Source organism: Bactrocera neohumeralis, chromosome 4 (assembly GCF_024586455.1).
Source record: "Bactrocera neohumeralis isolate Rockhampton chromosome 4, APGP_CSIRO_Bneo_wtdbg2-racon-allhic-juicebox.fasta_v2, whole genome shotgun sequence".
In the NCBI taxonomy this organism is placed as follows: Eukaryota; Metazoa; Arthropoda; class Insecta; order Diptera; family Tephritidae; genus Bactrocera; species Bactrocera neohumeralis.
Genome location: NC_065921.1, coordinates 63,040,531 through 63,053,152, shown reverse-complemented (window position 1 = coordinate 63,053,152; position 12,622 = coordinate 63,040,531). Strand labels below are relative to the sequence as shown.

Here is a 12,622-nt window from a genome sequence, read left to right as displayed (position 1 = left end):
TACATGTAATATTTAGCGACAATGTCAACAACAACAAACATCTTAATGCACATTTAAGAATTGGGTAAATTGAGTAAGTAAATATCGTTTAGTGTTTAATGCAATATTTGCTCAGAAAAGTAAACAGAAGACACTTAAGATGCAGACAACTAAACGTCAGCGAAATAGGCAATTAATTGCCGACGTTGGCTCACCTTGTTAATTGTGTTTTAAATAATTTTACCAGTTGTGTTGGAAAAAAAGATAAAGTTGTTAACGAATATACAATTTACATACATTTTTAGCGAAAAGCGAATATACATAAGTATATACAAATGTACTTGTACATCAGTATTGCTATACATATCAAAGATGAGTCAACTAGGCATGTAGTAAGTAGTACTGATACCTTTCTTATCTTCAAATTAAAATTTTGTCAATATCTTGGAAGAAGTAAAAACAAACAAGTAAGGAAGGGCTAAGTTCGGGTGTCACCGAACATTTTATACTCTCGCATGATAAAGTGATAATCGAGATTTCATTATCCGTCATTTACATATTTTTCAAATACCGTATTTGTGTAAAGTTTTATTCCGCTATCATCATTGGTTCCTAATGTATGTATATATTATACAGAGAAGGCATCAGATGGAATTCAAAATGGCGTTATATTGGAAGAAAGCGTGGTTGTGAACCGATTTCACACACGCCCACTTTCAATTTAAAAAAAAAGCCTGGGTGCAGCTTCTTTCTGCCATTTCTTTCGTAAAATTTAGTGTTTCTGACGTTTTTTGTTAGTCGGTTAACGCACTTTTAGTGATTTTCAACATAACCTTTGTATGGGAGGTGGGCGTGGTTATTATCCGATTTCTTCCATTTTTGAACTGTATATGGAAATGCCTGAAGGAAACGACTCTATAGAGTTTGGTTGACATAGCTATAGTAGTTTCCGAGATATCTACAAAAAACTTAGTAGGGGGCGGGGCCACGCCCACTATTCCAAAAAAATTACGTCCAAATATACCCCTCCCTAATGCGATCCTTTGTGTCAAATTTCACTTTAATATATTTATTTATGGCTTAGTTATGACACTTTATAGGTTTTCGGTTTTCGCCATTTTGTGGGCGTGGAAGTTGGCCGATTTTGCCCATCTTCGAACTTAACCTTCTTATGCAGCCAAGAAATACGTGTACCAAGTTTCATCATGATATCTCAATTTTTACTCAAGTTACAGCGTGCACGGACGGACAGACAGACATCCGGATTTCAACTCTACTCGTCACCCTGATCACTTTGGTATATATAACCCTATATCTAACTCTTTTAGTTTTAGGACTTACAAGCAACCGTTATGTGAATAAAACTATAATACTCTCCTTAGCAGCTTTGTTGCGAGAGTATAAAAGGAAACAAGTAAGAATGACCTAAATTCGAGTGTAGCCGAACATTATATACCCTCTCAATTAAGAATAATAAAAACTGTGTGAAATATATCCTTTATCCTAATAATGTTGTTGTTGTTGTTATAACGGTTATCAATCCCCGTTAGGATGGTAAGGGTTATCTGTGTTGTCGTCGACGTCATCTAACGGGAAGCCCAGGAAACATGCTGTTTCGACGGGGTCGGACCAAAGGGTGTTAGATGGGTGGGGTTGGTAGGGCATGCAAAGAGGTGGTCAGTGTCATGCGGAGACTCGTTGCATGCAGGACATACATTGGGTATGTCAGGGTCTATACTGGATAAGTAGGAGTTTAACCTGCCACAATATCCAGAACGAAGTTGCGCTAGGGTCACTCGCGTTTCTCGCGGCAACTCGAGCTCTTCGTCTGCGATGGGTGGTGGTTTGACTCCAAGAACGCCATTCACGGGAAGGGAGTCGGTGAAGGTGTTGATGGCTCCACTGTGAATGGCGGTCAGTACCTGTCGAAAGCCAGTTGCGTCCGAAGTCCGGTCGGCGTACTGTACGACGTCGTCGACGTAGTCAAGGAAAGACCTCTTGAAGCTCCTAGGAGGCGGTTCGGCTTCAATCAGATGGCTGCAAGGGTGATTTATATGAAAACATCCCAGCAGGAACTGCTTGGAGAGGAGTTCATTATGCTCCCCAAATTGGGAGCATAAGCGTCTCACTATGAAGGTGTTCGATGGGAGACATCAAAAGGCATCTCGTCGTGGTCCGGAGTGCAGTATTTTGGCAGGTCTGGAGTTTCCTCATCTGCGTACTACTGCATCCAGGCGACCATATTGGTGCTGCGTAGTTGAGGACCGGTCGGCCAATTGCCTTGTATGTTGCCAACAACGTTTCTTTGTCTTTTCCCCATGTGTTGCCGGCTAGTGACTTGAGAATTTAATTGCGACTCTGTACCTTGGCGATAATCACTCCTCATACGACCGCGATTATCGCCAGAGCATAGACTATCAAAGGTTACACCTAAAATCTTAGGGTTATTGACAGTAGGAATTTTGACGCCATCGACTGCAATATTAAGTTCAAGTCAATACTCCTTCGTCCAATTCATAAAAATAGTCACTGTGGATTTGGTGGGGGAAAGTGTGAGGTTCCGTGCAGTGAGGAAACGAGAAAGGTCGGAGAGGTAGTTGTTTACTTTTGAACACATGCCATCGATTGCATTGCCCGACGTCAATATCGTGCAATCATCTGCGTACGTGGTTATGGAAACCCCCTCTGGTGGCTGGGGGAGTTTTGAGATGTGGAAGTTAAACAGTAACGGGGAGATGACACCACCCTGCGGAACCCCCTGTTTAATTCTTCTCAGTTTAGATGTTTCACCTCGAAATAGTACGGATGATTGACGACCGCTCAGGTAGTTCATGGTTCACCTCTTCAGTCCTGGAGGAAGCGTAGTTTTCTCAATGTCCTGCAGTAGCGTTGTGTGGTTGACTGTGTCAAAAGCTTTTGACAAGTCCAACGCTACGAGGATCGTTCTCTCACAGGGTGGTTTCTGGTTGAGGCCATGAATTATCTGAGCGTTTATGACGCTAAGTGCTGTAGTGATGCTGTGCACTTTTCGGAATCCATGCTGGTGGCTGGCTAGGCTCAGGTGGTGAGGGAAGGTCGGGAGTAGCAAGGCCGCCTCAAGTGTTTTCACTACTGGGGAAAGGAGAGTTATTGATAAGATCCCCCTTTGTTGGCGGGTTTCCCAGGTTTCAGTAGTGGGACCACTCTTCCGACTTTCCACACATCGGGAATTTGAAGAGTGGTCAGGGACAGGTTGAGAACCTTGGTAAGATAACTTACTCCAGTCGAGCCTAGATGCTTTAGCATTAGCATGTTAATTCTATCAGGGCCAATGGATTTAGAGGATTTTGATTTGTTGATGACATTCTAAACCTCCACATCGGTGAAAGTAAGTGGGGCGCAGTCGTTTGGCATTTTGCGCAGCCGTCGGTTAACACATCGTTTGGCTTTGTCTACCAAAGGGTGCAGTGTAAACTGCCGGCTAAAATAGCTTGCGCACTTCTTCGGGTCCGAAGAGGCATGACCATTGAATTGAACCTCAACTCGGTCGTCATGTCTCTTCGGGTTAGACAAAGCTTTGACAGTAGCTCAAAGCTTACTCATACCGGTGGAGAGGTTGCAGGACTTCAGGTACTCTATCCATTTCGTCCGCTTATGATGATTTACCATACGCCGAATTTCCAAATTAAGATCCCTTATTCGGGGATCCCCGGGATCGGCGTGGCGTAAGGTGTCGCGCTCGTTAGTTAAAACGGCTGCTTCGGCTGGGAAATTGGGGCGGATTTCCGCTATTCGTCCAGCCGGGATGAAGCGAGCGGTAACTGCTGCGATCACCTTCGCCAACGCATACGTCCGTAGGAATGGGTAGAGCGTTGAAGGTGCTCTCAGTAAATTCTATGAAGCCGGCCCAGTTAGCTTTGTTAAAGTTGACGAAGGTACGGTACGGTTATATGGTAATATCGGGCGAGCTATTACAGGTGCCTATAACTCTGGTGGAGGCTTCGGCATTCATTGTGCAGAATGTCGAATCGTCAATTTGTTCCGCCAGCTTCATCCCCCTATGATCATTTGACAGGCAGGAATGCCAAAGATTGTGGTGCGCGTTAAAGTCGCCAAGTACCAAACGGTTTTCACCACGAAGTAGCGCGCCTATATTCGGGTGATATCCTGTAGGGCAACATGTAACTGGGGGGATGTATATATTAAATAGTTCGAACTCGACATCGCCTGACCGGATAGCTATACCCTGACATTCTAGGGTAGTATCCCTGCGGTCGATGTCTTCATCGATTAGACGATACTGCACGGTGTTGTGCAATATGAAGGCTAGGCCACCACCATTATCTCGGTCGTAAAGATCGCGATTATTACGTTTATTACGTTGGAAACCGGCACAACTCAGAAGATCCGAGGGGCGGTTGTCGCGCTGGGGTGTTGGTTGGCGACGCCACTGTTGTGTGTTGCGGGGGTAGACTCCTGCAGCATGGGGCAAGTACGACTCACTCTACTTACGTGCAGGAATTGCACTTAACTGATGTAACATTCCGACGTATGACGGTCTGACATACGGAACAGACTGTGCGAGGAACCAAGAGTTGCTGATTGGTTCTCGCACGAGGAATGGAGCGGGTTGATGGTTGGGGGGGGGAGGACAAGTCAGAGTGGGAGCTATGTTGCCCGTTTGAGCTCCTGGGGATCGTGGAGGTCCTCTGTTGGCCACTCGGAGTGAGTAGCGGCGAGGTGCGCGAACTATGTGCAGATTGCACAGTCGTAGAGGCTAGTGTCGCAGTATTGCGTAGGCAACATGGGGCCACGTAACTCGTGGTCCACTCCCTGTGAGTCTTAAGGCCTGAGCAGGTCTTAAGATGGCTCCATCCATTGCATGTATTACACCTGACCGAGGTGGAGTTTTGATGTTTGTTGTTTGCCTTTTTGCGCAAACCCACCAGAAAAATTCCTCCGGACCCGGGTTGGACTCAATGCCAGCCCGAGTCAGGAGTATACGGAGCAACCCTCTTGTAAGGCATTGCTCCAATGACGACAAACACAAATTAACACTCACCGATCCAAACGGGGTTAGTTTGACTAATAATCTATGAGTTTATTTGAGGATTGGGGAAGCATGATACGTTGAAAACATTGTTTCCCCGTGTTCGATTGATATTCACATATTTAGCTTAATATTAGAAGCGTGCGCAGATATTTAAAATGTTCAACTCCTCAAATTATATGTTGCATGGGTAAACAAATGAATGTGTAGACCTGGATTAACGTTACGCAGAATTGTCAATTTTTTAAATTAAAAAATTGTGTATATTAAATAAATTTCTTCAATTAAAAAACTATTTTTTAATCCAAACTTGAAAGATATCATCCGATCATTTTTAAAATCCGATGTGGAATAAAAATTAGATTTTTATTTTTTATCTGAGATGTTTGGATATAAAAATTTCAATAGGTTAAGAGAGTATAAAAGTTAAAATAAATTATTCGAATTTTTTTTAAAATATTAACTAAAGTTTATCAATTGGAAAAAATTACTTGTACCCCTTTGATCTGGACATACTTTTTCTTTATCAGCAATAGGCAGATATCATAGGTCCAAAAAAGTCCTAACTAAAAATCTTAAATCACAAATCAAACTGCTTTAAGGTTTCTTATTAATTGCTTTCATGATTCTATGATTCTTCTATGGGTAGTAGGCGTGGTTGTAGTCCGATCCACACATATGTATGTGTGTGGTTTCAAAGCCTTCTCAAACCATCATCAGGGGGTTAATGTCTATGGTTTAGTTATTGATTTATCGCGCTTTTAGTAGTTTCTAACAGTACCGTTATATGGGAAGGTCCGATTACGCTCATCTACAAACTCGTCCTTACTTTATTTGCTAAGGAATATGTGTACCAAGTTTCATCAAGATATCTTAATTTTTACTCAAGTTACAGCTTTCACGGACAGACGGACGTCCACACAGACACCGGGATTTCAACTCGTCTCACCATCCTGATCATTTATATATTTATAACCCCAAATCTATTTAGATTAGTTTTAGGTGAACAAGCAACCGTTATGTGGACAAAACTATTATATTCTGTAGCAACATAGCGCATGATTATATTTTTTCTTGCAACAAATTCGAAAAAATTAACAAAATAAACACTTTCACAATACAGCTGTCATTCATAAGCAGATACATACTTACATGATATTGAAAGATGGTGTTCAATAAATTTGAGTCATTCGTGAAATTTTGCACATCTTGATACCATAAATTCGCCGGCGACAGTAACAAGCAATTATATTCGGGGAATAATACTTTTTCATCGCGCGTACGCTTCACATTATCCACATGCCAGCAAGATTGATCCAATGTGCGTTTGCTAAGGGAGCAGTGAACAAATAAATACGTTTAATTTCAATCAAATTAGCTTAGCAATGTGAATGAGACATGCAAGCAAATAACAATATAAATGCATCCACTATGTAAATATGCACATATGTATGTACATATGTATATAGCGCTGTAAATAAGTTTATTCGCATGTGTGAATATGTATATGCGTAAGCTACTCACTTGTCGGCGCTTTCATGATTACGCACAATTTCCAGCAATTTAAAAACTTCGTAAAGCGGCGCACGATAGGCATCCATTAGCTGCATGTCTTCGGTCCAGGGTAGCACACTAGTGCGTAACATTATCTGTTGTACGTAGAATACAGGTGAACTTTTTGCCCAAGGAAATGGTGGATCATAGCTGAAATTGCTGCTCGTGGGGGGGCTGAAGAAATTCCTAACCAATGAGACATTTTGTTGTGGTTGTTCTGCGAAAAGTGAGTAACGGCCGTCGAAGGGCAGCATAATTTTGGTGGGTATGGTACCGGGTAGCGGAATATTTATGAGAGGGTAACTGTGGGAGAGGAAAAATAGAAAGTGCATACATCTTTATATTAAATCACTTTAATTTTAATAGAATAAAGTTAGTTTTTATTAAAGTTACGCTTTTATATTGTTTATAACAGAATCGTACTTACATAATGGTTTTTATATGTTTTTGTTATATATATTATTATATACTACTATGAGACAAAATTAGTCAGACTTTGTTCATAATTATAAAATTATTAATTTATTATTCAAAATCTATGTCGTCCCCATCAAAGTAATCCCTCTAGGTCCCAATATACTTGTGAAGACGAAACAGTTGTTATAGTAATTTTTCGGAATAGCCTTCAATGCGCGTAGCGATTCACCTTTAATGGCTTCAATTAACTCAAGTTTGCTGGTTGGGCACGATATTGGTTGAAAATTTGGCGAAAAACTCACGAAAAATTTCGCAGTGCATTATCGTTGTGCAACAACCAAGAGTTGTCAGCCCATAATTCTGGCCTATTTTTACGAATAGTTTCACACAAACGACGCCTAATACTTAAATTTTGACCTGCTTTGACGTAGTTTTTCGGCTTCGCCTCACCTTTGCCACAATATTTGGCCGATTCATCGTATGTTTCCAGGTCGTAAACACAGATCCAAGACTCATCGCGTTTCATTCATTCGTTCAATACGTTTCATGGCATCCTGGTGATCGGAAAGCATTTTTTCACAGACGTTAACGAGACTTTTTTTCGAAAAAATTGAGTGTTAAATTGAATATGGAAATATATGTTGGCAACACTAGATGATATACTTGTTTGGTTTTTAGTACAATTGAGAATCTCATTTTACTATACATTTATATGAACATATACTCTGTATTTAAGGAGTTATGCCGTTAAAGAAATTATTTATGACTCAGTCTCGATTAGAGCATTTTTTCACATCTACTTTTTTCAACATAGCCGAAAGAAAAAAACCAGCGTTTTGCAGCAGTTTGGCAGCTTTTTGCTTATGACCAGCAGTTCATTTAGCGAATTTTATATATTTAGTCAGTGAACTCATTGCTCATTCCCCGAAGCGAATTTTTCAATTTCGCAAACACAAAATAGTGACAGGGCGTCAAGTCTGGCGAATACAGTGTCTGAAGTGAAGCTAATAAACGCGCTAAAAAAGCTTGAAGGGGTTATATCCATTTGTAATTTAAAAAAAAAATTTAAATTTCTTTTTCATATTTTGAATATATATATGTATATTCGAGAATATTGTCTGTAAATTTCAAAGTAATTCGGCAAATAGTTTCGGAGTAATGAGCGTATTTGTGAAGACATCTCCAAACGTTTGAAAGTGGGCGGCACCGTAATCCGGAGTAGCAGCAAAACTTTGAATGCGTTTTTCTCGAAACGATGTTTTCAAAGTCGGTGAGGAATGTTTCTCCGAAATGGCTTGACCGATTGACTTGAAATTTTCACAGGATCTTCTTAGATGCTTTTGTCAGCTAATGATCGAAGGAATAAAGTTTCTGATAAAAATTTCTATTTTTCACTTGTCACTTTAAAGTGTAAACTTTGGTGCATAAAAAGTTTTTTTGTTGGGAAACCGCCATTTTGTCTAAAATCAAAATTTTGACTACTTCTTCGGTTCATTATCTGTATTTATCTATCCTAAAATTAATCTTTTTGGTTTTTTTATTTCAGATAATTTGGATCAGAGATATCTTCCTCACCGCCAAACATCTTTTTGTGGAGGACTTTCAGGAGATCTTCTACAGGAACGACGGAACCCAATATTTTTATTAATAAAATATTATATGAATTCTTAAAATACGTTAAATTCGTTAAATGTTCATATATTTTATGTATGTATTCAATAAAAGACCTCTCCAGAAAAAATTAACAAAAAAACATATTTTTTCGAACCTACAAGTGGGTATAACCCCTGAACCACTCAAATCTAAAATTGTTTATCGAAAGCAATTAGTTTATAAAAAATTGTATAAGGAATACATTTCTTATAGTACAAAATTGGAAAAAGTGCGTGTTTTGTTTAAAATTTTCTGATGGGAAATCCCATCATTGCTTCAAATCTAAAGCTTAATAAGTGCTACGGTAAGTCGTCTCAGCATATTCAATGACAAAGGGCTGGTCCGATCAGCAGTCCGCTGAATGGTTGTTTCCGGTTGAAAGTCGTTCAAAGTGCCGGAAAACACAACAGTCGACCGGCAATGTTTTCGCTAATGTGTTTTGGGTTTACATGAAGTTATTAATATTCCTGGACTATATCAAACAGATTAAAATAAAAAAGTAAAAGTAATTACTGTGCGCTTTTGGATCGATTGAATAATTCGCTGAAGCATATGAATTGATCAAAAAGGTTAATGAGTCGTACTCCAGTTTATACTACATCGTTTACACGATTTAAAAATGGTCTTGAAGATTTAAATGACTAAAGGCCAGGTCCAGAAGCTGAATTGGTGGAAAAAGGCATTGAAATTATTTTTTTTACCGATACAAATTTTACTACCATAATGTTGGCTGAGGGTTTCAATACGAGTGCAGTATTTAGAGAATTTTAACTGAAGATTTTTGAATTAAATTAAGGGGTATTCTGGTCTAGAAGCATGAATTTCAGGTAATTTTGAAAGTGTCGTAAAAAAAGGCAATTAATATTTTTACTATCCATTTTTATTAGATATTTGTTAATTTTAGAAGAGTACAGAAAAAAATTAAAAACTAAAAAAAGTTAAAAATTTCAAAAATTATGAGCTGACGAAGTGGGGGGTCTCTAAAAATTTCCACGTGACCATACCCATGATTTCAACCCTCCTAGTTATCTGAAACCAAAAAAAAAACAAGTAAGGAAGGGCTAAGTTCGGGTGTCACCGAACATTTTATACTCTCGCATGATAAAGTGATAATCGAGATTTCATTATCCGTCATTTACATATTTTTCAAATACCGCATTTGTGTAAAGTTTTATTCCGCTATCATCATTGGTTCCTAATGTAAATATACATACAGAGAAGGCATCAGATGGAATTCAAAATAGCGTTATATTGGAAGAAGGCGTGGTTGTGAACCGATTTCATCTATATTTCGTACATGTCATCAGGGTGTTAAGAAAATATTATATACCGAATTTCATTGAAATCGGTGGAGTAGTTCCTGAGATATTGTTTTTGGTCCATAAGTGGGCGACGCCACGCCCATTTTCAATTTTTAAAAAAAGCCTGGGTGCAGCTTCCTTCTGCCATTCCTTCCGTAAAATTTAGTGTTTCTGACGTTTTTTGTTAGTCGGTTAACGCACTTTTAGTGATTTTCAACATAACCTTTGTATGGGAGGTGGGCGTGGTTATTATCCGATTGAACTGTATATGGAAATGCCTGAAGGAAACGACTCTATAGAGTTTGGTTGACATAGCTATAGAAATTTCCGAGATATGTACAAAAAACTTAGTAGGGGGCGGGGCCACGCCCACTTTTCCAAAAAAATTACGTCCAAATATGGCCCTCCCTAATGCGATCCTTTGTGCCGAATTTCACTTTAATATCTTTATTTATGGCTTAGTTATGACACTTCATAGGTTTTCGGTTTTCGCCATTTTGTGGGCGTGGCAGTGGGCTGATTTTGCCCATCTTCGAACTTAACCTTCTTAGTTTCATCATGATATCTCAATTTTTAATCAAGTTACAGCTTGCACGGACGGACGGATTTCAACTCTACTCGTCACCCTGATCACTTTGGTATATATGTACATACATATAACCATATATCTGACTCTTTTAGTTTTAGGACTTACAAACAACCGTTATGTGAACAAAACTAAATACTCTCCTTAGCAACTTTGTTGCGAGAGTATAAAAAAGATTATTAATGTAGAATAATGTCGCAATGGCCGGAACTACGGAAAAGTGGGAAAAATTTTTTTCACAAAATGGCGACTGCCTGAAAAAAAAAGTTTTTTTGGATCACTTTTTCTGTCTATTTCGAATTTTTTAAAAGTAATAAAAATAAAAATTTGGGGATGGGGCTAGTTCCAACCATAGACAAGCCTATAAAGAAAACTCTATAAAAATTTCAAGTAAATCGGTCCAGTAGAACCTGAGAAATCGTGGGTATCGTTCCGAAAAAGTCAGTTTTGAGAAAAACGCGTTTAAATTTTCCCTAATGTCTTTTGTTCGATTAGTTCCGGCCGAACCAGTTTGGATGCCGGGTCAGAAAAATGCCTATATCTCCGAAAATAATTTGAATTTTGAAAAATCCTCTTGTACACATAATCTTGAATAGTTAAACTTTGAAAATATAAAAAAAATTTAGATTTTTTTGATTTCTAGACCAGAATACCCCCTTAAGACCAAAAAATTATAAAAAAATCGGATATCTCTCATCAACGATATTCCGCGTTCGCCTGATCTATCACCATGAGACTATTTTCTATTTCCAAAACTGAAAACTGAAAAAGATATTCCAGCCATTCAAGCAGCCGTAACCAAAGTGCTGAACAACATTCCGATAAATGACAAAAAAAATATGTATGCTATATACTATATCAAAATAATCAAGATGACGAAACGATAACTTGATTAATAACTAAGATATCTTGAATTCATTAAAATATATTTATATCAGAAACAAACTTTGCAACAATAGTAAATAGTAGTATAACGTTATAAACTTCCATATACTTAATATAAGTAAACCTATGGTTGACTGTTTTTCTAATCACAATGTGGTGTAGATATTTATTTCAATGCAGCTGTTCAGAGTTCAGTTTCATAACCTTAAACAATTCCATCAATCATAAGTTAAAATTCAAGAAAACTCTTATCAAGTGAAAAAAGTTTAAAACAACAACTCTATCAAACTTTTAGTACAATATATTTTCACTTCAAAATTTCTTTCTGTACTTTTTTAGGATTAACCGCAGATTTCTCTGCGATGAAGAAAAAATAATGTTGAAACTGCGTCAAATCAACAAAGTTTAAAAACGATAAGACCTCAACGGTGCATTTATTTTTAGCAAATCGAAGAACTACAATACTATGAAATATTTAACAACGTGCGAATATTATTTGCACATAATTACAATGCATACATATATTTGTATGTATAGTACATCTAATGTGAGTAAATAATATTTTGCAACAGTCAAATATAGAAAATTTATTATCAACGTTGATTATTTGCGACATTTGGAGTATTTGAACTGCGCGGCAAGGTCATAATATTAGGAAAAAAAGCAGAAGAATATAAAAACAAAAAACGAAAGTGAGTGAGGTAAAAAGAAGTAGTAGAGAAATAAACAATAAAAAATAAATACGAAAATATTTAAATATTTTTGACCGCCTTGGAGACTCGCGGGTATTCACGATTCCCAATGTTTCTAGGCTTGATAAGAGGTAAAATTATGGCTCTGTGAATGTGTTGATACCACGTACATACATACATATATATGTATATATGTATATTCTATTCTTAGCTCGTGGCAAAGCAGACATGAGCGATAAGTTTCAGAATAAAACGCAGGGGCGCCGCAATGAGTGTTTCGTTTTTTATTGCTTTAAGGGTTTCAAATGGATTTCATAAAATTATTCCATAAGGTTTTTAAAAGCAAATACTTATAAAACTTTTATTATACCGGTCAAGGTATCCGCCTTTCACTTTTAGAGATATAAATCTGAAATTTTCCACACTTCCTTTGTCGGAACCTCCGATATCAGACCACTATAGCATATAGCTACCATACAATGTGATCAATCAAATACTCGACTTTTATTATTTTACGCTCGCCCAA

At 38.1% G+C, this 12,622-nt stretch overlaps 1 protein-coding gene across 1 annotated transcript in view; it reads right to left on the bottom strand.

Moving 5' to 3' along the window:
• Positions 1-12,622, bottom strand: part of LOC126755528 (sterol regulatory element-binding protein cleavage-activating protein) — a 40,769-nt gene that overhangs the window by 9,828 nt on the left and 18,319 nt on the right. The window contains exons 3-4 of the mRNA XM_050468163.1: positions 6,533-6,865; positions 6,161-6,338 (exon numbers count right to left, since the gene is read on the bottom strand). Coding sequence (XP_050324120.1) covers positions 6,161-6,338; positions 6,533-6,865 — 511 coding nt within the window. The remainder of the gene's footprint in view (positions 1-6,160; positions 6,339-6,532; positions 6,866-12,622) is intronic.